This window comes from Cryptomeria japonica, chromosome 10 (genome assembly GCF_030272615.1).
Source record: "Cryptomeria japonica chromosome 10, Sugi_1.0, whole genome shotgun sequence".
NCBI classification, from domain to species: domain Eukaryota; kingdom Viridiplantae; phylum Streptophyta; class Pinopsida; order Cupressales; family Cupressaceae; genus Cryptomeria; species Cryptomeria japonica.
Genome location: NC_081414.1, coordinates 40,976,897 through 41,002,731, shown reverse-complemented (window position 1 = coordinate 41,002,731; position 25,835 = coordinate 40,976,897). Strand labels below are relative to the sequence as shown.

The window sequence follows — 25,835 nt, the reverse complement described above, 5'->3', positions numbered from 1 at the left end:
GATGTATCAGGAACTAACACAACAGTATGAGAATTCAAGATGTAAAAACGGAAGTTCTTAACTGCTTTAACCACTGCATAGGCATTCTTCTCAATAGAGGAATACTTGAGTTCATGGGACTTCAAAGGACAACTCATGAAAGCGATAGGAGATTCAATTCCTTCTAAATTTTTCTGCATCAGAATAGCTGACAGAGTATGCTCGGAAGCATAACTATACATAATGAACTCCTTGGTGTAGTTGGGACAAACCAACATGGGTGCATGAGCAATTGCATCTTTGATTTCATTGAATGCCGCTCTTCCTTCAGAATTCCAATGGAAAGAAAACTTTCCTTTCATCATGTCCACAATATGACGAGTCTTCTCCGCAAAGTCAGGAATGAATCTTCGCAGAAAATTAACCTTACCAAAAAAAGAATGAACAACAGTCTTGTTGGATGGCAAAGGGAGATTCTGAATAGATTTAACCCTCTCAGGATCAACTTTTATACCCTCCTTGGAAACAATGTGACCAAGAAGTTTTCCCTCCGTCACCCCAAAAACTGACTTCTTGGGATTAAGAGAGATGCCATGCTTGCGACATCTTTCAAGTACATCTTGTAGATGAAAAAGATGATTCTCATGATCTTTAGAAAAAACAGTAAGATCATCAAGATATACTACAATATACCTTCCCACAATACCACAGAAAGCCAAGTCCATAGCTCGCTGGAAAGTAGCTCCTGCATTGATCAAACCGAAAGGGATTCTGCGGTATGCAAATGTACCCCATGGAGTGGGGAATACAGTTTTATGTTGATCAGGTTCACTAACCTCAATCTGATTGTATCCCGAAAATCCATCTAGCATAGATAGCATCTCGGAGCCTGTCACCGTTTGCAAGACTTGATCCATGATTGGCAATGGATAATTGTCCTTAAGTGATAGCTGATTAAGATTTCTAAAATCCACACAGATACGTATTTCGCCATTCTTCTTACGCACCGGTACTATATTCGCCAACCATGTTGAATGATGGATGGGAAAGATAATCCGAGCATCAAGCATTTTTTGAACTTCAGAAAGAATGGTACCTGAAATCTTCGGATTATACTGGCGTTGCTTTTGTCTAAAAGGTTCCGCGCCAAGCTTGAGAGGAATGTCATGCTGCACTTCCTTGGGTTGGAAGGACTTTAGATCATCATATGAGTACGCCAAGACATCATGGTATTGGTGCAAAAGCTGAATAAACTGATCTCTCTCATCTGAAGTGCAGTTATTGCCAATATTAACAAACTTTGGATCTTCGTCAGATCCAATATTATATTTCTCATATCCTTGGAACAGAGTTAGCCAAAATAGAGGACAACGTTAGCGCATAAAACCAATGATCAACGGGAACATCGAATTTGAAAAAGCATGACGCTTCAATAAAAAGAGCCTGATTATTCGGAAACTAAATGCTATTTGAAGCAGAAAATTAAGTTGGTTTCGTTTAAATTTCGCTGCTTGGAGTGGGTTTCAAAAATGCCACTTTCGATTGATTACGGCGGCAAGGGCAAATGTTCTAGCTTGCGACTTGGGGTTCGAATGCTTTGATGATTGCCAATCTTTCGCACTTGGAACAGAGTTTTGCTTAAGTTCAGATTTAAAATATTCAAAATTTCTCTAAGTCTGAATTTTTTATTCAATGGTTAATTTCCCTAGCTGGTTATTGTTATTGCATGCTATGCTTGATGTTTTCTAAAATCATGACCTACAAAACTTCACTTCCTGATCCACTCTCTATCATCCGCTTAAACATATTGACCAATTTTGCACAAATTAATGATTTGAAGGAGAGAATCGAATCTTACCTGGCGGACTGCCCAACGCAGAATGATCTTCGGCCAAAAACGACCCTCTACAAAGTGCAATTCTTGAAACTTCGGAGACTTGGGCGATTTTGCAAAGTCTAACGCCTTTCCCTTCTCTTCCTTTTACGTGACCTCGGACTGCAAGGGCGTTTTGGCAAGTTTAACGCCTTTCCACTTTCCTTTTTTACGTGACTTCCATTTTTGGGCTGAGGGAGGTTTTTGAAAAACTTAAGAACAATGCCCCCTTTCCCTACACGCGATTTTGTATTTCGGCATAAAAGAGGTGAATGCAAAATTTAACACCTTCACCACACTCTCCAACTTCGTATTTTCGGCATAAAGGAAGGCTCTACAAATTGCGTGAGTTAAATACCTCTCTTTCTCTTCACGCGATCTCAAGCTGGGAGAGGCGCTTCACAAACTTGAATTTGAAAACCCCCCTTTCTCTTCACGCGATTTCGGGCTGGAGGAGTCACTTGAAAAACCTTTTATGTTTAACGCCTTCACTCATTTTCGCATTTTTGGCTTGAAAGAACAAAATGCAAATTTTAACTTTTCGGCTTTTGAGCGTTTTCACGAATTTGGTCTTTTTCGGTTTGAAAAGATAAAATGCAAACTTTAACATTTCGGCTTCTTGAGCATTTTCACGAATTTACACTTGAAGAAGGCTTTTGAAAAGTTTTAGTTTTAACGCCTTCACTTGACTTGCATTTTCGGGCCAAAAGCCCCTTTTGCAAACTCTAAAAATTAAAATACCCTACTTATATCCCATTTTCGGGCTAGAAGGGCTTTATGAAAAGTTTAAAAAAAAAACCACCTTCTCTTATATTTCGCGATTTTCATGTCCATTTTCGGGCCAAAAGCATTTTTTGCAAGCTTTAAAAGTTAAAACGTCCTTCATGTATTCTATTTTAGGCTAGAAAGACCTTTTGAAAATGTTTTAAGTTAACACCTTCCTTGCATTGGCATTTTCGGGCCAAAAGCATTTTTGCAAGCTATTAAAAGTGACACCTAACTCATTTTTGGGCTGGGAGGCATTTTTGAAAAGTTACAAAAATAACGCTTTGCCTCATTTTGAAATTTGGCCTGAAGGGTCACTTTGCAAACTTAGTAAAAAATACTGTCTAACTCCATTTTCGCGATTTCTGGCCAAAGAGGGGTTATGAAAAAGTTCCTTTAAGTTTTACGCTTTTTACCTTTTCCCATTTTTGGGCAAGAAAGGGGGGTTTGCAAACCTTTTAAAATGACGCCTTCCCTTCTATTAGCGAATTTCGGCCTAAAAGGCATTTTCGAAAAGTTTTTATAACGTTAAAGCCAAATTCAGCCTGAAAGGCCTTTTTGCAAAACCCATGGACAACTGACTCCCTTGTGAGAATTTTGAACATTTAAAATTAAGACTCTCTGCAAATTCACCCCTTGGCCCTGCAACTTAAATTAACAGACGCCCCATCTCCTTGTACGGCTCATGATTCGACCCTCTCATCACGGATGGGATTATGCCCGACCTCTTACGAACTCCTCAGGACTTAAGGAACCGGGCAGACTCACTCTCCTGCAGGATCATTTCCTCACTACTACCTGCTGTATCTCAATGGCGGATAAAAAACAAAATCCCACGCCAGGGGCGAGACGAAAATCAGAAAAGAAAAAGCGGGGACCTTGTCGGCGATGGGGAGTGTGTGCAATGCACAACAATGTTTTTTTAAATTTTTTATTTGTTTGCAATCATCTTGATCGTGTTTATCCTATTCAAAATGCAAATTTATTTTTGATGTTTAATGATAACCAAAAATTAAACCAAAAATTATGGGCTCTAATGTTGTGTTATATTTTCCTTTCGTATTAGTCATTGTCTTCCTACTTCTCTAAGGCAGAACTAAGTGCTATCAATTCAATTTATAAAAGTTGTTATTTTTATCTTATGTGCTAAGTGGCAGATCCTATGGTTGGGTACAGCGGTTCACCAATTTTTTTGACCCGGGTTTAGTATGGTTTGTGTTTACAGTAGACAGTTTTTGGATGTATCTTGTATGTTGTAATTCAATTTTCTATGAACAATAATATTGCAATATCTCAAATTAGGGTGTAGGGTTGTGGGAGGATGTAGATTTACAACCAACGTTTGAGATGCTGGTTTTTTTCTGACTTCTATTATTAATAATATGAGAAACTGGGAAATTCTTTAATTGGATGTTCTGGGTGAAAAGTGCTTCTAATGGGTGCTTGATGAATTATCTCCTATATCAAGCTAAGTTGCTAATCTATTGCAATCCACTTGTCAATTTCAATCTCTGTATCTTCTGCTTCAATCCCTTTCTTTGTGAGGAGATCCTTTTTCTAGGTTTTTATAGCTGGACAATATTCAGTACGATGGCCATACCTCTTATAGTACTTTAATATTTCTTTTTATGAATGTTTGTTGACAAAGGCTGGATGAACCTCTGAGATTGTACAATGGACCGAGTCTTAGAAATGGAAGGCTTTACTGAAAAAGAATTTGAATTGCTGAAACTGAAACCTTCTTTTGGAAACTTAGATCTCAGTTTAGGCTCAACAAAATAGTTAATTTATATTTTGTTTCCTAGGAATGTATTCCAAATATAGATATATCTTTTCTATTGGTAGAATCTATTGTCCCTAGATTGTCTCGATACACTACAAGGTAGAACCTACATCTTTGAAGTTGCTTCATTGTGGGATTTGATGATTAAGGTCATCTTTGTCATCAATAGCAGCAAACATGTTCTGACAATTTTCCATCAATCTTAGGTCATTGTATCCCATATGAACATCAGTAGTTTATATCCTGTCAGCATTAGTGATTCCATAAGGTGTGAAAATTGCCTCAAGGATTTGCTGAAGAGAGTTGAGTTTCTCACCTTTGAAGCTACTATCAGTCCTAGGGACCCTATTCTTGACAGCAATTTGAAAACTGCTTTGTGGAGCTTGATTTATTGCTGTTGGAATACTTTTCAACAAAGTTTCTTTAAATTATCTTATTATTTCTTGCAATAGTATGGTTTAGTTATTTGTTTGACTAAGAATCTTATAAATAGTGCCAATCTAATTGGAAAGATCAGTTTGAAAGCATCGGTATTTATAGATTCAATGACTTGTTAGTAGCTTTATGTTTTGGAGGGATAATGAACCAGATTGTGGATATGTCAATTGGATCAAGGATTTATTTGTCCACCCTCTTGATCCTTTCAGTGGGGGCTGAAAGTCACCAACTATGTGCTATTTATAGTGAGTCCATGTAATGTTCCCTTCTTGCACATAAGCAAATTTGTAGCCATTAGCTTCTTTCCCATATTTTTCTATAATTTAGTTGGTGTGAAAAAACTGGGAAAAGTAAATTAAATAATTAAGTCATCAAAAGTAATATTTCATATAATTTTAAATTGTCAGCTTATTTAATTATTTGAAAAGTGAAAAGTGATTTTAAGTTGTGCAAAAAAGAGGCATTAGGCTTAGCAGGGAAAAAGGTGGTCATTTTGCACAGTTAAAAATGCCTTTTAAATATTAAAGTGAATATGGACTGAAAATGAGAAATTTTTATCTTATTCTCCAAGAAAAGTTATAAAAGGAGGAGCTATGAGGAGAAAAGGGTTACCTTTTTTCATATCTGCTATTTGCTCTAGGAGATTTTATGCTTCTTATTTCTGGAGGATGAAACCCCCTTGACAATACCAGTTTCAATGACGAAAGTCCTCGTAGTTGGACTTGGTGATTTCATCTTGAAGTCATTGCTATGCCTGCAAATGAAGTTTTCAGATTTTTTTTTGAAGGTGGACATATTTGATGTATTTTGATGAGTTTGATTTGCAAAGTTTATTTGATGTTTTTTGTGAGTTTCCTTTTTTCTTTTTGAAGTGTTTAGAGGTGCTAGGATGTTCATACTTCTCCTTAGGTTGGCTGTACTTCTTCCTGGATGAGGGACATATTCTTACAACTGACATTTCTCAAACAAAGTGCTCAAACTTGCTATCTCCATTACCTAATCGCCCAAATTGTAGGCCATACCAGATTGGACACATAGCCCTGCCCATACCATTGACATACCTAGCGAGTGACAATCTCCCATAGCACTGCTCATATATGGTCTTGAACTGGCCTAGAGGTGACATCTCTGCTGATGGAACACAGGGGAACTATTTAGTGGTGAGATTTAAGTAATTAGAAGGCAAATAAGGGGTGTTCAAACTGAAAATAACTTGCTATAGCGGAAAACCAGACTTGCGTGAGGTTTAGGGGGCAGACTGCTTGCCTTAAGGGGCTCTTATATGCTGGGTATTTGTCATTAGGATGCTTGAAATCTGTTTGAACAACTGTTAGGGAAAATACCAATTGATGGGAGTGAGTTCTGCCGATTACAGGGTTAACTGATGCATTATCAGCACTGCTAGTTTTACCAAATGTTCTCGGAAAATTATATATCAGTCTATCCTTCCCTAAACAGCATGGTGAATGGTGGTTGAAGGTGCTAAATATATGTTGATTCTGTTTTCAGAGTTTGGGAGAGTGTTAATTGGCTTGGAAATAGCTTGCTGGGTGGACTTCCTTGCTGTTCTAGCTGATACATTGCTATACATGTCCTTTTAAGACCTGCAGCACTTGGGTCTTTCATCCACTTGAGGCATCTTTTTGATGGGTTGCACTTGTTCATTTGCATGTAATAAAGCATCAATTTAAGTATCAATCTTCTAAGAAGACTTGTAACAGCAGTGATTTAATATTGAAAATTCAATCTCAGACTTATGATAGTAGTGAGTTTCCTTATTTGTAAGTTTATATGGTTTGTCACTTATTGCGAAAAATCACAAAAGAAATATTAGGGGATGTTCTTGTTGTCCTCATTTTTGTTTCCAAAAATGAAGGACCATTACATGAAATTTTTGTGAAAAAATGAAAAATTTTACTCTATGGCACGCTTCCCGAGGCAGAATTTTGACTAATCCTTGGACTGGCTTAATTCTCAGTCCATCCTCGATCTACGTTTCGAATTTCGTCAAATTCTGGGTTCGTTTGCTATGTCTTTCCTTCAATCGGGTTTTAAAATCCCGACTGCAGGTGGAGAATTTTCTTCAAACTGCAAGTTTTAATGATATTCATTGTTTTGGTCTTTGTAGGGGAATTTTTGACTTATTACATGTGCACTTTTATTTCGAAGATGTTACTTGTAATTTGTTTTAAATTTCCCCTTTGTTGTTTTTATCTTTTTTATTGTTTTTTGGTCTTTTTTAGTTAAAATAGGGGTTTTTTGACTCAATTACAAGTAAACTTGCAGTTTGGTCAAAAAAACCCCTACTTTAATGGTTTTTGCATGTAATAGGGATTTTAAATCCCCATTACATATGTGCAAGCAAGTATAACTTGTTGTAGGGATTTTATTTCCCATTTACAAGTATTTAAAACTTGCAGTTTGCTCCAAAAAACCCGATTTTGCCTTGCAAGTGCATTTTTGACAATTTTTAAACTTGTCATTTGTCCAAAAAATCCCGATTTTGCCATGCAAGTGCATTTTTGACAATTTTTAAACTTGCTATTTGGCCAAAAAATCCCGATTTTGGCTTGGTAAGTGAAAAAGTGAATTTTTAAACTTGCTATTTGGTCTAAAAATCCCGATTTTGCCTTGTAAGTGAAAAAGTGACAATTTAAAACTTGCATGCACTTTGGTCCAAAAAACCTGATTTTGCTCATAAAGTGCATTTTTGACATTTTAAACTTGCTATTTGGCCAAAAAATCCCGATTTTGCCTAACATGTTGAAAAAGTGAAATTTTAAACTTGTCATATCCTCCAAAAAACCAAATTTTTATTGTTTCATACATCTTAAACTTGCTATTTGTTCCAAAAAACCCGAATTGCAAGGAAAAACATGTTTTTTGAGGATTTCTAGCAAATTTTTGTGGAGATTTTTTGGGAGATAGAAGGCGTTTTGGATTCCTCCCTATTTTTATGCATTTTCAAACACCTTTCACGCCACATGGAGGTTAAGATTGCTGGTTTTTAGCTTTATAACAGCAAACACGTTTTTGCCAAAAAACCACATTTTTCTTCATTAAAAATGCCACGAATCAGCAATGTTATGAATCGTTTTGGCTTGGTATGCTAAGGTATTGAGGTTAGAAAGAGTCTTGGCCATTTTCCATGCCATTTCTCATGCATTTGCTGCCACGTTTTTCAGTTTTGGGCATTTTTTCAAAAACGTGGCTAGGGTTTTGGAATACGGTTAATTTCTTTTTAAGAGATATTCTTCTTTATTTCAAAGATTAATCATCTTGTTGAAGAGGCATTTTCAGTTTGAAGCAAGGTTTGATTTCTTTTTTTTCTTTGTTTCATTTTCTTGTTTTCTTGTTTCATTTTTCTTGTTTTCAAATATGTTGGTTCTTCCCCAAAAAATTGGTTTTGTGAGAGAGATTTTTCCCTTTGTAAAGCAATTTTAGAATTGCATTGTTCTTCCCCATTTTCCCTCTTTACTTGTATTCGGAATTTTAAATCCCGATTACAAGTTGGATGAAAATCATTGTTCTTCCCTTACGGATAAAAGATTTAACCATCTTTTGTTGAAATTCCAAGTTGCAAAGATGAGAAATACCCATCCTTTCAAAATGGGGTTTTTAGAACCGGATTACATGTTGAAAGTTCTTCCCATGTTCTTGAAGATGATCTTCCCAAAATCTTTTCATAGTCATTCCCGTCATTCGTACATACCATTTCATCCACTCATTTCACACCTTCATTCATTTTCTCCATTTAAAGTCTACTTGCAGTCTGCCATCCAGAACTCGAAATTGGTCCAAAATGCACTCAAAAAACACTTGAAAATAAGTTTTAAAAGTCCGATTACAAGTGCAAACTTGTAGTTACCCATTACACATATGAAGTTGCATGTTTGTTCCCCACAATTGCAAGTTAATGCTCTTGTTTATCCCACACATGTAATGCAACTTCCAAAACCCGAGAGCCCATTTTTGCATCAATTTCTCTCTACCCTTGTCAGTCCGGTTTGCACACACAATCTACCAAATCAATGGATTAAGGAATGGGCCTTATTTTGCAAGCAAATTTCAAGAATGAAGGATGATACAAAGAAGAAATACAACAACAATTCGTGGTTGAGAGCATAAAATGCTTTCAAGACAAAGATGGTCATGACATGAAAAGAGGAAGGCAGCCCGTTCCCTCTTGAAAAGCTAGTACTACCCCAAGCAAGAAGACAAGGATGCAAGTTCCCGTTCCAGTTCAAGATGTCTTTACCAATCTATAATACTTCAAGTTCTAGCATCCTGAAGCGACATGAAGATCATCACAGACAAAGGATGATGCAGTTAGAGTCGTGTCTTTAGACACATGGAATAATTTTAGTTATGCATTTGTAATTTCGTTTTGACAAGTTACATGTAAAAGTATTTTTTGTAAAAAGCAAGTTACACATTACTTGCACTTTTGTAATTACATGTAAGACAACTACAAGTTGTGTCTGATTAGGACTGTAGTTGGAATAAGTCTTAGTTAGTTGGAGTAACTCTTAGTTAGTTAATGAAGTCTCAGTTAGTTATTGAATGAGTCTTGGTGGTTGAGAGAATCTCTCAAGTTAGTTAGGATCCTTCCACCTTTTTCTCAAGGCTCCTCTTCTATAAATACTGGAGGAGTCTATTGTAATTTTTATCTTTTGGAAAGCAAGCAAAAACTTTGCCAAATTTACAGTAAGAAGCTTTTGAGCATACGTATGTGGATTGAAAGTTTTTGAAGAATAATAAAGAAGGATTACTCAAGTTTTGAGTCTTTCAGCTACATGTTTGAGTTTGAATCTTTTATTTCTTCTATGCAAAGTGTTTCTAAAGGAGCTTAGTCCAATCTGATTTGATGTCTTTGAGCTGCAAGTAGAGAAGATTAATTAAAATAGGAAACTCTCTTGAAGGAGCAGCAAGTCTTTGAGCTTGCGTCTATTCTTGAGGAAAAATTACTGTTTGATAAGAAATAGCAGCAAGTCTTTGAGCTTGCATTAGTTCTTGTCTTTGTGTTAAAAGAATAGATTATTTCAGTCTTTGAGCTGTTATCTTTTATTCGTTGTAAAATTTAGTATAGCAAAAGGTAGATAGGACTTCCAATAGTCAAGTCTTTGAGCTTGATATTGCTGTCCCGTCCCGAAGGAAGTGACGGAAGTCTTTGCGCTTTCAGGAAACTTCATTTCCTTTCTCTTATTTCACTTGAAAGTGGTTACTGCTGTTATTCAATCGCTATCCTTTTCTGTGAAGAGAAAAGGATATTGTCTTTCTTGAAAAAAGAAGAAAGATTGCTGTCCCATCCCATTTTATTTTCCAAGTTGTAGTTAGATAGGGGGAGCCTTCCCTTAATTAGGAGAGTTTTTACTCGTGTGCTGTGGTTGAAACCACAATTTTGTATATTTCCTCAAGTGTACAAAATTTTCAACCAACAGTTCTTACTGTAGAGCACAGATTTTCTATTGAGAGGAGGGTGGGGTGAATCAGTAGTAAATAACTTTCAAATCTTTATCCAACTTACTTCTTTGATAAGATACTTTTTTAAACTGAAGAATAAGATGAAAATACAGAACTGAAATCTGAAAGTAAACACCATGCGAAAATTTCAAGACACAAGCAAATACGTTGAAACCCAAAATGGGAAAACCATGGTGAGAAATGTTGCTAGGATCTATTGTCCTAATCCAGCCTCACGATTAAAATGTTTTACAAATTTTAGGGCACTGGTGACGTGGCTAAAGTCGCATCGCTGCAACTCTATCCGGCCAATGCAGAATAGAATGATCTCGCCGAGTATCCTATCCTTTCTTGTATAAGGAAGCCCTAATGCTGTTTTTAATCGATCAAAGGGGACAACCTCAAGGTTCCAATTGTCAGGTCTTGACTGTAGGATAACTCAGTGATTGATGTGTTTTGCTGGGAGCACAAGGGGAATTACGTTTTGCAACAAGCTGGTCTGTATCTGATTCTCGGACTACGAAATAAAAAGCAAAGAGAAGGGCTTTAGGAAGCCTAAGGACAAGGATGATAACAGTTGATGCAGCGGGTAGACAAATTTCAATAAACCAGTTCTTGTTTCGCCAGAGACACCCTCACAACTAGACAAAAACGGTGCCAACTCCAAGGGATGAAGGATTTTTCAGACCGAAGACACTCGTTTTAGGCACCCAATTCTGGCACAGCCTAAGACGAACACCTGCAGTTGAACTAAGCACAATTTGGGTTCAGACTAACCATGCATGGTGACCTACAATCAGCAGACCCTAATGGTATGAACCAGAAATGCATCAAATACCCCTCTACACTTCACCATTAAAATCCTTGCACTCTAAAATTAACTAGCTGAAAGAAACCATGCAAACAGAATGAAAACAAAGACAATAAACACCATTTCAATGTTCATATATTTGCTTCAGCTGCCATTACAACAATTTCTGCAACATCTGTATGCTAATGCTAAAATCTAACCTATTCTAACTCTAAAATCCCACTACAAAACTCTAACCCTTTACAATGAGAGGCATCTTGCCTTTTATAGATTTTACATGTCGAACCGGTGGCCGAGATTGACTGCATCCAAGTGCTGCAATTTGCCTTCCAGAAGCTGGCAACTTTAACCCATGCCCACTCAATTTTCAGTTATCTATCCAACCACTATCTCAACTACCGACAATTGTTTGGCTTTAATTCGGTCAATTTGGCAAATAGACATAACTGACTTGTGTCCCCCTTGTTTCAAAATATCTTGAGTGGGGCCCACAGGCAGTTTTACATTAAACAATTTTAGTTTTTAAAACTGAATTTCTGGAATTAATCCAGTTGTGTATTTCTCAAGAATGCATACTTGCTACATTCTAAATGTTCTTCTGTCTTCAGTCTTGTTGATGGTCTTCAACTCGTTGTCCAGGTGGTGTTACAACCCACTTGTGCCCTAGTGATTTTGTGCAGTATTTACGTCCTGATACATGTTAACCCTAGTGCATTTTTGATATACTCGTATGATGTATAATGTGCCTAGTTTTATGCTTTAAATCATAGTTGAAAATCTCGGACTCACCTCGGACTTGGCAAACCAAAAATTTGGACTTGGACTCGGACTCGTGAAAGACTCGGCAAGGACTCGGCAAAAAGAAAAACCGTAGTTTTACAAAAAAAACATAAAGAAATCAATGCATTTAGAGAGCATAGGAGCCATAATTGAAACATTACACATGTCACATACTCATAGTTTCAAACTTTCAACTCTAAAATGTATAATACCAAGATTTCTTCAATGCTAATTATGCTGTTATATGGAGCCTAATCAGACTCGGAGGTTAAATTTTCCCTACTTCCATCAGCGCAGTTTCCCCGAATATTTTTCGACGGGGGTTTGGGGGCAGCGCCCCTTGCGCGCTCCCTGTCGCGATACAGGGCGCGGTCGAGGGGCAGCACCCCGCGAGGCCAAAAATACTTTTATTATTTTATAAAGGTGTCGGGTGTTATTTTTCTTTTATTTTTCACTCCCTTAGTTATGCCAAATGAAGGCAAATTTTTTTTAAAAAAACTCAATTTTAAAGCTTGCATCACTTTTTTTCTGGGTCACGCGAATCCATCTGAAAGACTCGCGAGTCCATGCAAAAGACTCGCGTGAGTCCTTGCAAAAGACTCGCGAGTCTTTCAGATGGACTCGCCAGGACTTGCCTCGCGAGTCCTTGGCAGGTTGACTCGTGGCTCCCATGGACTTGCGAGTCCGTGGCGAGTCCACGAGTTTTAAAACTATGCTTTAAATGATGGATTTGTTCAGATGATTATACGTATGTGAATAATGATAATTATGTTGTCTATGCAAAATTGATGTACTTTGATTTAGTAAATTGAGGAATTTCAGTTAGCAATATGATATCATGTTTCACTTTTATCACGATTTATTAATTGTCAGAACTAGACAAGATTTGATCTAACCGATTTCCGTGGGCCAAGTGTATGCAGGAGACCGTCGTCCTCCACAAAAGGAGGGAAAGTATCATCAGGTCGGGAGGTGAAAGGATGGGAGAACTCAATGCCGTTTGAAAACCCTAGCCTAAGCCAGGTAAACCTAAGTTGATCTTGTCGGACTTTGATTAGCCAGTGCGTTAGGTAACCTAGTAGGTCAGTGCATAGAACCTAGGGGTTGTCGCTTTTAATAATTATTAATTATAAATATTAATAAATTATTTCTTTAATCATTAATTAAGTTGACTGGACTAATGTTACTTTTATTACATAGATATATATTTATGTATATATATGTCACAAATATATCCTATATGAGTACCTGGGTACGGTAGTACGTATATCTGGTCGTATACGTACTACCGCAGTCAGGTATTTGTAGGGAGTATAGGTCGCATGTATATATATAAATATAAATAAATATGTAATTTTATATTAAATTATAAATTGAATGGTAATGTTTATGAAAATTGCCCCTCCTAAAGTTGCTATGTGATTTGACTAAGAATATATTATGGCAATAGTGAGGAATATAAGTTTTAAAATAAACCATTAATTTATCGCTTCTCCTTACACATGATTTTTATCAGGCATAAAGGAGATGAAGGAAAGCAAAGCAAATTTAAAAAAAATAATAAGCATGTTATATCGCACATCATATATATCTTTTATGGAGCCTTTTTGGAAAAAGAGGGGCTGAATAGTTATCGCAAAACTTCATAAGAAGAGAAAAGAGATATTTTCACGGGAAAAGCTTGGTGAAGAAGCCAAAAAAAATTGCTGAGTGTGTGAGGGCTGCAGTTACGGGAATCATAAGGCAGGTTTTAAATTCTGCCTGGTATTAGGGCGTGGTAAGCAGTAATATGTTTTAGGGTGAATACATAAACAAAGGAGGAGGGATTAAAGGGCATTTTTCATCTTCTTCTTGACGGCAGGAAAGAGGGTTTTGCTCTGCTAATTTGTTATTGTTCAACTTAGCCATTACGAAATATAGAGGGTTTTGTTTGAGAAGGGTGTTGGAGTGCATTCTTTGACAAGGTTCTACAATTCTCAGGTCATGTAGTCTGGCTACCCTACGAATTTGATAATTCTTCTTCCATTCTCATTCAAGTTTCTAGAAAAATAGAGGAAAGGAACGAAATGCAGTGTATTCTCCTTTATGTCTTGAAAATTCTGAATTATTTTCATTTAGAGGTGTGAATGTTGAAAAGTATTCTAGAATGGAGAAGGGCAAATCCTTATGCAGTCTTTAAATGACAAAATACGCAATATATCTGCTTATTTCTGTATTAAACCAGATTTACTTGTCGTTCTTGGTAAAATTAGAATGGTTATGAAATTATGAACTGGTTCTCATACCTGCACAGTTAGGGGAAAAATATATATATGCTCATAAATATATATATGTGTACATGGGTATGTGTATATATATATATATTTATGTGTATAGATGTAACTTTGGAATGTGTATGTTATGAAAGGTCAGGAAAATTATTTTAGTGTTAAAAGGCTGTATGGAATTAAACCAGTAAGGTGTTTTTATTCCTTCAGACGTTATAAATCTGGAATTATAGTGGGTAACCCAACACATGCCCAAATTCCTCAATAACATTGTTCTATTTTAAATAGTTTACATAAACAGAGTAGACAACAAGGTCACACTGTTATTAGACCAACATGATTAAGGTTTGCTTTTATGAATGAATATATAAATGTAATTATATCTATAAATACACTATTAGGTGTGTATTATATATATATATATATATATATAAATATAGTTATATTTGAGTAATGATGTGCAGGCCTGGAAATTATGTTTACTCACACCATTCAGCTAACTGAAATCTGAAAATCATAAGAACATAATCAATATTGAGGTGCAGGAAGGCTCCTTTTGATCAAACTTAAACCAGAAAACCATAAAGTTTATAATCAGCAGGTCTAGGTTATAAATTTATTATACACCTTTATGCGAGTACATATATCTCTAAATTAGATATAATTGTGTATAGTCAACTGCAGGTCTATGTGTTAGAGTTACATGTATTCTTCAGCTGAACTATGGACTGAAATAAATCTTATCCTCAGAATCTCTGCCTTCTTGAAATTCATGTATTTGTGATACAAAGGTTAAGGCTATTGTGAAGTCTATCATAAATAAAAATAAGTTGTAAACCTTAGACATCGTGATTACTCACTTGTGCATGTGAAGGGTGGGTACACGTACACATAAGTACAAATACTTGGGCATATACCGGCAAGTATGTACCAGTGAAGTTATAACTGGTAATATTTGACGTATATGCAAGGGTAATTGTACTCACGTGTCCGTGTATGCATATCTTAGCATGCACGAGTAGACATGTTCCAGTATAGCGATGCAGACTTGTACCAAGCTTGGGGTTCAGTCGAAATCTGTTGAAAACATAGTAGTTGTGTGAGGAAGAAATGGTTGTTAACACTTGAAATACCTATACTATAACTATTGAATGCTAAACCCAAGATGATCCTTAGAATTACTTTCGAGTTCAATTGAACTCCTCAACCCAGACTTTTGTCGAGAAGGGTGAGATCATTGACAGCGCGAAGACTCGTGCTTACAGTGTAAAACCTTGGCCAAGGTGGTGCTGTGTAATGCATGCACTAGTCTGATCTTTAGCACCAGATACACCCTTAGTCAGAGCGTCATACTAGTAGGGAGTTACCCTTAGTGTATGACCGACTAAGTGTGTAGGTCCTAACACCAAGTCTTAGATGGCATTGAGTTCTCGTATTCCTTTACCTCCCTGCGAAGGGCCGGGCCAGTCCAGAAGGATATGGCACGGGGAACTAGATAGTCCATGGTTGGGCGGAAAAACGCCCTAATGATACTTTCCCTCCCCACCAGTATCATGACAGAGTTTGAAGTTAAGAAGTTAGCATCAGTTGAAAAGTACTCTCTAAACCCTATCTCTCTTTCATTTCATGCAAGTTAATTAGTTCTTAATATTGCATGTATGCTTAATTTTTAGTTCAATGTACTTAATCTTCAGTTATTGTTATTCGTGTTCCTGTTTTAAATAAAAAAAAATATATCCATCTTGCTATGCTTATGTTAACGGCTATTCTTTTGCAACGGTTAGATTATTTGAATTTAAATTTCTTTCTAAATTCTTAGCATGTTACAGGTGGTTTAGTGGCATGCTTCCCAATGCTTCGTTTTGGCGCTCTGTGATGCGATCCTGCATCTTCTTCTCCAGCTTCCAGCGCCCGACTTCGATTGCGATCCTTCTTCGATTTGCGTTTCAGGCTTTCTCCTGGTTCTTTCCAATGATGTTCTGTAAACAATCAATTTCACCTTTAATCAATCAATTTGAAAAACTAATTAAATTAATCTGACAAATATTAAATCTTTTTAACGACGTCGGGCTTAGTCTCGATGAAGTTTGGGCTTGAGAAGCTCTTTGTGAGATGTATCTTTTAAATGTCGTCTAAAGCCTGTGACGAAATATCTTGTGGTCGAAATGCGAACATTCATTTTGACTAAGTGAATTCGACTTTGCACTTTACCACTTTGTTGGAGGAACTCAACCCTTAAGGTGAAAATACAAACACCTTTCAAAAATTCGGCTTATAATGCCAAAATGCAAGAACTTTAAATGCCTATGTGAATGTCAAAATCGGGTCCCCTAGGCAAATAAATCGACCCCCCCCCCCTCGTATTTTCATTTCATCCTTTTACTTTGTTCTGGAATTCGGGTTATAAGGGGGAAATGTGCGATCTCACTTGGTTTAACTCTAACGTCTTCCTTTCAAATGACGAAATTCGGCCCACAAGGTGAAAATGCAAGAAAAACCCTTTGCCCTCTAAAATGTCTTTTCTTGCGAAATGTTGAAAATGGGCGAGTTTGAGCGATTTGAACTCTTTGTTTATTTCCGACCTATTAGATTTTAGGCCAAATTGATTACTCTACGACTTAAAACAATATACCACATGAGTTTGATCTCCCCGTGAATGATTTCGTGAACTTAAAAAAGGGTTAATGGCGTGATTTCTATTGTTTATTTTCGGCTTGAAAAGACACTTTGTTAACTTTAGACGCTTTTCTTTTGCGGGCAAGTTGAGCCTTTTACAATACGCGATTTTGGGGGAGAGAATGAATTTCGGGCCTTACAGGAGAAATGCGCGATTTCTGAGACTTTTGTGATTTTCGGCTCAATGAGCCATTCTGGCGCGATCTAAACCCTACTAGCCAATTTTGGGAGATTGGTTTACTTTGTGAGTTTTGGAATTTTCGGCCTAAATGCCGATTTCGCGAGTTTGGGGGTTTTCGGCTTAGAAAGCCTATTTGTGCGATTTTCATTTTCTCCTTTTCGGCTTAGATGACACTTTCGCGATTTTGAACTCCTTAATGAAACTCAGCCTTTGTGATGACTTCGCAGGATTTGCAAACTTCGAGCGAAATGATTAAAATGCATGATTTTAAGACTTTCATTTCGTCTTCCTTCTCTGCGACTTCGGGCTTCTAAAGGAGAAATGAGAGATTTTGAGAGATTGATCCTTCGGGAAAATGGTGTATTTTGTGCGATTTTCCTCTTAGTTAAAATCACCTTTTGTGAAATTCGGGCTACTAAGCCGAAATGTGTGAATTTTGTCCATTTGAAGATTTTCGGCTTGTTAAGTCGATCTGTGAACTGTCTAATATTTCGGCCTTTGTCATTTTGGGTACGAAGGCTGGATTTTTGAGTTCGCAATTTGGCCTTAGAGGCCGAATTTGGCTTTAGTAGCGTTTTGACTTGGACTAGGCGAATGGTGTATTTAGAGTTTCGGCCTACACAACAACTTGGGAGATTTAGGCAAATTAGACTCCTTGTGGCCTTTGAAGGCTTAATAGCACGATTTTGAGATTTGACCATGCAGACGAAATTCGGGAATTTCTCCTGTCCTATCGGGCAGACTTAGACCAAAAATGGGGGTCCCTGCTTGAGGAAAATGGGGCGAGGTGTGCATAACGCACAACAGGCACCAACCCAAGGAATCACCGAATCACTTCTGCTTAAGAGCACCAACTCTTATACTCAGAGCACCAACTCCAATATACAGAGCACCGACTCCAAGAAAACTGATCGATTACATTAGATAATCAAACATCACTTCACAAATGTCAACCTATACAATGCAAACTTTGAAAGCTTAAGAATATCATGTCTTTGAGTTTGGATTCATCAAAAGATTTCACTAAAAAACTAGACAACCAACTCTTAATGGTATTCTGAAAAACGAATCCAATTCTGAAAATCAACAAATCTGTGTGTCACTGCACAAAACAACTTGAATCCAATTCTGAAAATCAACAAATCTGTGTGTCACTGCACAGAACAACTTGAAGGTAATCAATCTCTGGAATATCAGCAAATACAATCTTCAGCAACTCTGTTCTCTGTTAAATATTATTCTGAGAGAAGGAACAGCAGTGATACTATCGATATTGTGTCACAAATGACTATGAATGATTTAACCAGCAGCCTTATGAATGTCTAATTCAAAATATTGATATACCTGAAGGTCTGAACAAAGTAAAAACTCTTTTCACATCATACACTTTGCTTTCCAGTAGTTCTGAAAATCTGAAAGGAGAAATAACAGTGACTTCCTTAACAAAATTTCTTCTCTAGTTCCTCACATGAATCTCCACAATTTTTAATGATTTAAAGAATGACTCAGCAATTTATACTCCATCGCATTTCTAGTAGTTTGTCTTCATGTATACTACTTTCACACAAACAAGACTTTTACCTTTCTTGCTCACAGCATATTACAAACACAGAATTCTTTTCTCACATCAATCTTCCTTCAATGCACTCTCAAAAGACTACTTAAGCATCGAACCAACCATGAATACAGTTAGCATCGGTTGGAGCAAGTAGTTATTAGTTATTTGTTATTTTACTTACAAGTCTAACTTCCTTCTAATTCAAACTGCTGTCCAACTACCTCCCAATTCGAACTGCACTTTATTACTTGTTTTGTTAATGTGTAAACAAAGTAAACGGAAGTTCAAGATAGTTATAACTGTTTAGAACCAACCTCAACCAAATAACAATCATCTAACATATGCTGTCAAAAAGTTATTAATATGATGGCGTCTAATCCTGAAAAAGATATGATGCCATTAGGATATTATTTTTGAAACTAAATCTGAAAACATCATCCTGTTCGTTGAGGAAGAAGACAAATGTACACTAAGAAGGTATGTCAGTTCACTGTAAACCTTACAGCAAGCAATCTGATTGTAAATCACAGCATAAAACCTTTAATCGTTGCTGTTTGAACAGGTATAACAACAACCCAACAAAACGTATAGAAACACAACAACCTGTGCAATCTGGAACACCATAACCAGTGCAAATAGCGTCAATTATTTGACATCAATGAAAAATATGCCAACACTTACATCTATCTATCTTCTCAATTGGGCTTGATATCCTTGCAGCATACTTTTCAGGTCTCTTGAAACACATTAGTATACTGTGTTCATTAGGGTAGATGATGCTTTTACCACCTTTGCATCCACCATTCTTTCCTTTCTACTTAGTTTTACAGTTTGCAACTTTTTTGAAGATTTTCTGAGATGTTCTAGGCAACCTTGGTTACCCTCCAGACATCGCCATAGATTTCCCTGGACCAAAATGCTCCACTTTTCTGATTTTTCCATGTTTTTAAGTCCTGGTCACCTTCTTGATTGAGTAGTTTCTCGATGATCCCATTGGTGTAGCTTCTTTTGATCTGATGCTTACATCAGGGAGAACATGAGATTGCTAGTTCTAGAAGCAGCAACCTTTTAAACAAAGAAAGGGAGGTATACATGGAAGTTTATTAGAAAAGAAAGAGATGAAAGCACCCAGAGAATTTACATAAAGAAAAAGTAAAGATATACATTTAACATTATTTACTAGCTCATATGAACATATCTCATTAGCTTGGAAGTGCTTAAGAAAAAGACGAAACATGGTGGCATTTTATTTTAGCTTGTGAGTTCGTTCAGAAACTTGAGATAAAAATTCGTTTTTTTAACTGGGGTCGTAAAGAATTAAGTGTTCTGTATTTTGGTTAGTATTTTTGGCACATTCCTATGGCATTGAATTCTTTGCCATTTTTTATTTCTCTTGAACGATTTCTTAAAAAGCAGCAGCAGATTGAGGGATATGTAGGGGTACAATGCATACAGGTAGTTTGCTAGTTTCTTATCTTGATTTGTTTTCTTCTGACCTGAGATTCTACAGGTGATACTTTCTGGAATACTTTCACCTAAAGATGCTAGTATGGCAAATGCGTAAGTTACATTTTCTTGTTATTCTAGTCTCTAGAATTGCTTAATTCTGCTAGTTTTCAGGTGTCCTCACACTGATTCTCTGTTTTTTTAGGTTTGTGGCCCTTGTTATGATTGGATGGTCTCCTTTTTTATGGAGTTATGGTTATCAAATGTTCAATACTGCATTTGCTGAAAATACTCCATCATATGTGGATACAAAAATATCTTTCCTTCAAATATGCACTATTTGGTTTAAACGTATTACAAATCCTCCTCTCTATGGGGTAAGCAATAGGTCTTTTTGTCACCAACTTGCATGTTCTTACAATAGGAATGGACCTAATCTGATTCCTTTCTGAATTTTATCTCTATAGGCTTTGTTGGGGATCCTTATTGGTGGGACTCCATTGGCACATTTCTTTTTCCCAATCAAGGGAACACTGCCTGGCATTTTTAGAAAGGTGGATGGATCTTTTACTGCCCTCTACATGGGCTGCAGTGGCTTGCTTCAGACAATCTGGGAGGTATTCTCTTCTGGCTTCAAATTTTGCGTTAGATCTATAATTGATAGTGCACATTCAAAAATTTGGAATTAGAGTATATTGTTACTTGTTCGATGGGATTCTACCATCTTAAATCTTTATTTCATAGAAGTCCTTGGTACAATGATTTGTCATTTAGAAAGTCTAAATTTCATTGAGATGAGTGTTGTTTATTCTATGGTACTTATTTTCAAGAGATGGCAGGATTGTTGCTCAAAAGTCGTTTTCAAACATATGTCCAGATATGTTTTCTGAAGAAATGCATCTTATATTACAGCATAGAATATGATAATTAAATTAGTGACTTAGCTTAAGCAGAAGAATGCAATGAAAGTGTTGCTCTATCAACACCATCATATATGATGTGTGTGTGTATATATATATATATACACACTTTTCCAATATAGATATCATATGAACATTATGTGGAGTTTCTTATTGAACTAAATGTTGATTGTGAAATTTAGATACATGAACTGCTGTTATAAAATTCACCAAGGATAGACATGTACATTAAAACTCCAAAATTTCTAAATAACATTAAACAAATTGCTTATTTGAAAAGTACCATAGAGATTTGCTATGAATGAGTTTATCAAATCAGAATACAATGCAAGAGACTGAAGATAAGCAGACTGTTCGGTAGCAGCAGAAAAAAGTAGCCTTTACACACTTGGGAGCCCTTCCCATTGCTCATTCAACACCTCCAGCTGTTGTCAATTGTATGGACATGTTGCCAGCATATTAGACTCTTCAAAGAGCCATTAAATAGCAATTATTCAGGCCTGTTTTTCTCAGAAAACTCGTGAACAGTCAACACCCACAATGCTAGTGCACAAGTGATTTGCCTAGAAAAATAACGGCAGCTTCAAAGACTCCTAAAATCTGTTCCAATCACCTGCAACCTATGCCAAAAGATTAGATGCCACTCCCGTGGTCAATACTCTCCCAAAAACACATTGTTTCCTTTAAAAAGTGCCATGCAAGCCCCAAAATGCAAGTTCATCCAGCCTAGAAGGGCTAATTTAATTTAGAAAATTCATATCTGCAGCTGGACACCCTTAAACATGTGCATAAATGGTTGCTCAGGCAAGGTGGAAATAACCCAGGAAGGGTTTGCAATTTTGTGAGTGTTATCAACGCTTTCTCTTCAAAAACAAGGGGTCTATTGTGACGTTTATCACACATCGCCCCATTGTGAATGTGAAATGTCCCCCTTACTTTTTTTTTCAAATTTTTTAATTTCAAACACCACAATGCACCTGTTAAGGCTAGGAAAAAGAAATACAACACTGCTGAAAGATAACCGTTCCACTTTCTGATCACCAAGAGCCCAGCATGGGAAGGTGAGAGCATACGGTGAATAGGGGAATGTTAGCTCCAAAATAAACTGGAAATTCAATGCTGGGCGGCAAGCCAACCCCTTCCACTTGTCCAATGGGCAAGAACAACTTAATGTAGAATCACTCTACCACTTTTCAGCAGGAGGACAGTTATTACAATTCTGAAAATAAGATCACTCTACCACTTTTCAAAGGGAGGACAGTTATTACAATTCTGAAATAAGATCACTCAACCACTTATTCAGCGGGAGGACTATGAATCCAACTGAGAGAAACAAATAGGTGGCTAGGCCATCCTCTTCCACGTTTTTTAGTGGGAATACAAAATGTAAAATGCAATTAAACAAGGCTGATCAGTACTACTGATTTCTGCGTTACAATGAGAGCATTACTTGCAGATTACAAATAGGAAATTGATATCCGGACACACCAAAATGTTTGGAATTGATCCTCTAACAAATAAGAACTATCCAGCATATGAAAAGTACCTAATCAAGTAAATAACCCAGGTCTGATATGAAAAACAACAATCTGAAAAATACAGACCAGCAAGACTAGAATTCACCTAAATACTCATAACTTCGTCCACACAGCTCCGAATGACGTGAAATCAAATGCAAAGAGGCCCAAGAGACAAGGTGTCCACTCTCAAACGAACAGACCGCTACAACTCAGATCAAATCATCACTTCACACTTTCCAATACATTCTCCATCAACTCCAAAACCCATGCAGCTCATCAAAATGAATCGCCTAACATAGAGGAAGACATAGGAAAAATACCTAGAAGCGGCGACTGGACTCCTAGAGACTTATGAACGAATTTCACTTTCAGCACCCTACACATAACAAACTTCAGAATCTGAAAAATCAAAAGGCATCAAATAAATTCATCTTCATTGAGCTCAATCTGCTCCTCTGAATGAGAAACAATCACAACATTCAACTAGGGGCTATCTTTCAAGCACGGAACTAAAGAAGGCTAGGAGGTAAGCATCCCTCGAAGCGAGAGTTTGAAATGATTTCAGCAGCACTTCGTTATGATAAGCGATAGATAGTCTCAAATGAAGGCCAAGGTACTTATTTATAACTTCCTCCCAACTCGAACCTCCTTTTCCCTCCAATGTGGGACTAAACAATGACATTCAAATTCACTTTTAGTTTGTAATTTGCATTTCATTTCTCTTTTCCCAAAATCGCCCATCACATGGTGGCAAATACACTTTATACAAAATAAATCAATAAAGTGTATTATGGCGTCCAAGGTAATAAAGTGAATTATATCATAAAATTAACTTATTTTCCTCCTAAGGCGTCCATCTTGCCTTAACAATAATTCACTTATAAAATATTTTTCTCAACCATGAATTGCCCAACATATAAAAATGACTTTTTTAATATAACTTAGCAATCCCTTTACTAAAGTGCCCATTTTCGCCTAAGTTATAATTCAACTTAAAACACCATTTTTATCAAATACTAAACTTGCCAAAACAAGCTCCAAGAGTATGGGAGATCAAACTGAGAGAACTGCCCTGCTAGATATAGCCACTGCACTGAGCTACAGAAACCCTGCCAAAAATAGCACTGCTAAAAATAGTGTGTCCAGATGCATTTTAACCACATTCTGAGCAGCTGTCGTAACTTACTAAAAATAGTAAGTCTGAAAAAGTCTTCAAATTCATTTGCATGTCACACCATTGCGAATCTCTCAAAAACCCCCCCAAAACCTAGAGAAATGAGTTATCCTCGCCACCACTTACTAAAAATAGTAATTTACCAAACTCCACTGCTTGCTATGCATGTACCATCATTGCGAAGCTTTCTGAAAACCTAGAAGGAATCTAGAATCAAAACTGTAAAACTCCAACATGCAAGCCACCAAAAACGCCAAGATATCCCCCTAGAAGTAGGAAACCCTAATTTCTGCTTCCGACTAGCCTATGGGTCTTCGGAATAGGCTAACGGCCAACTGAACTGATTACTGCTGAGAAGGGGACATTACAGAATGGAGACCCCCACTTTTTGCTTTCTGTCTTAGATGTTTTAGGTTTAGTTGTCCTTGCTTGGCAATGATCGTGGGTTTTAACCTTTGTTTATGAGAAGGATCTATCTTGTCATTGGGGTAAGTTCCAGATTGGGAAGGGTTTTGAGAAGTGTAATGTGTTAAGGGTTGCTCTATTATCATGATTCTTGATTCAATTCGGTTTTCTTTTTTCGGGTTTGATGAGAGGGAAGAGGCATGGAATGATGGTGAACGTGTGGGAGGACTAGTTTGTGTTCAAGGAAGGCACTCACATTTCAAATGGATAAAATGGCGAGAAATGAAGGAAGCTCAAGCTATCCAAGGAACCAGATGAAGGAATTCAATATCAGCACACTCAAAGTGAAGACAAAGAATCTCAAGGACATCAAATCAAGGCAATGTTCATATTTTAACCGGAATGCACATCAAGAGGGTGAATCAACATCATGATGGACTTGCACATCATTATCCATGCTTCAAGAAAGGATTTTCAAGTTCAAGAAGAAAGGTGCAAGATGTTGTGTGTATTGCACACCCCAGCCTGTTTCAGGGGACCCCATGTCTTTCTGAAATTGAGAGAGGCATTTTGAACCAAGTTCGCATAAACTTGGAGAGATGAGGAGATTGACCAAAATCGCACATTTTGTTTGGCATCCCGAATTCACCGGGCATCCGTCATTCCTCTCAAAGAACCCAAACTCGACCTTGTGATTTGCGAGAAAGAAAACGAACACCAAATATAAATCGCGCAAAACACTTTAGTAGGCCGAAAACAAAAGGGAGAGTTAAGTTCACATTTTAACTTCATTTGGCCGAAAGTAGAAGACAACTCGCCAAATTGGCTAATGAGCCGAAAATGATAGAAGGAAGACATACGCGCGAAGAGGATGAAAGGGCTGAAAACTCAAACTCACAAATTCGGCCTTTAAGCCGAAAATTAGAAAACGAAATTTAAGTCGTGCATTTCTAAAATCGCCGAATTAGGAAGGGCGTTTTAAGGCAAAATCCTCCATTTGGCCCATGTTGCAAGAAATGTAAAATTGCGAGGGCACTTGATGGAAAATCGCGGAGTTCAGCCTAGTCGCCTGAAGCTCGATTCAAAGGCTTCAAGTCCAAAATCGCTAAAGCTTACAATTTCAGCCTTTAGACCCGCATTGCAAGGCTAAAAAGATCGGCCCAACATGCTGAAAATAAAGGATCGAAATTCGCGCAAACCATCTCAAATGCCAAAAGGGGAGGAAATCGCACATTCTGGCCATTTAGGCCGAAAACCACTTAAAAGCTTTCAAATTGGTCTCTAGGGCCGAAAAAAACAAAGGCCCCCCAAAATTGCGCAAACATGTTCATTTAGCCGAAAATTTCAAAAGCCTAAGTTCACATTTCGGCTCAATAAGCCTAAAATCATAGAGAGAGTTAAAATCGCGCGGGAGAGAGTTGAACGGCCGAATTCCCAAAGAAAAAAAAGGGTCATTCATTTCAACTAAAATTATCGAGTTTTATAAAGGGGAAAGTTTTAAAGTTTGGCTATTTCATTAAAATTGTAAAGTGAAATGTAAGTCTTGCTTTTTTCTCCAGAGCCCAGATTTCACCAAGGGTGGTATTAAAATGGAAAGCCAAAATCTCACATTTTAGGTGAAGCATTCGAAATTGGATATGCTTTAAAAAGGCTTAAACTTAACATCTCGTAGTTCACCTCTCGGGCCTGAATTTCGTCTAAGTTGGAGAGCGAATCAAGACGAAGGATCGGATTTCACGTTTGAAGTGGGACATTTAAAAGATACATTTCACAAAGAGCTTCTCAAGCCCGAACTC

The 25,835-nt window shown here is 37.1% G+C and overlaps 1 protein-coding gene across 1 annotated transcript in view; it reads left to right on the top strand.

The window, feature by feature from the left end:
• Positions 1–25,835, top strand: part of LOC131062829 (uncharacterized) — a 210,833-nt gene that overhangs the window by 163,589 nt on the left and 21,409 nt on the right. Inside the window, exons 6-8 of the mRNA XM_057996571.1 lie at positions 20,085–20,134; positions 20,226–20,397; positions 20,488–20,637. Of these exons, the coding sequence (XP_057852554.1) occupies positions 20,085–20,134; positions 20,226–20,397; positions 20,488–20,637 (372 nt within the window). The remainder of the gene's footprint in view (positions 1–20,084; positions 20,135–20,225; positions 20,398–20,487; positions 20,638–25,835) is intronic.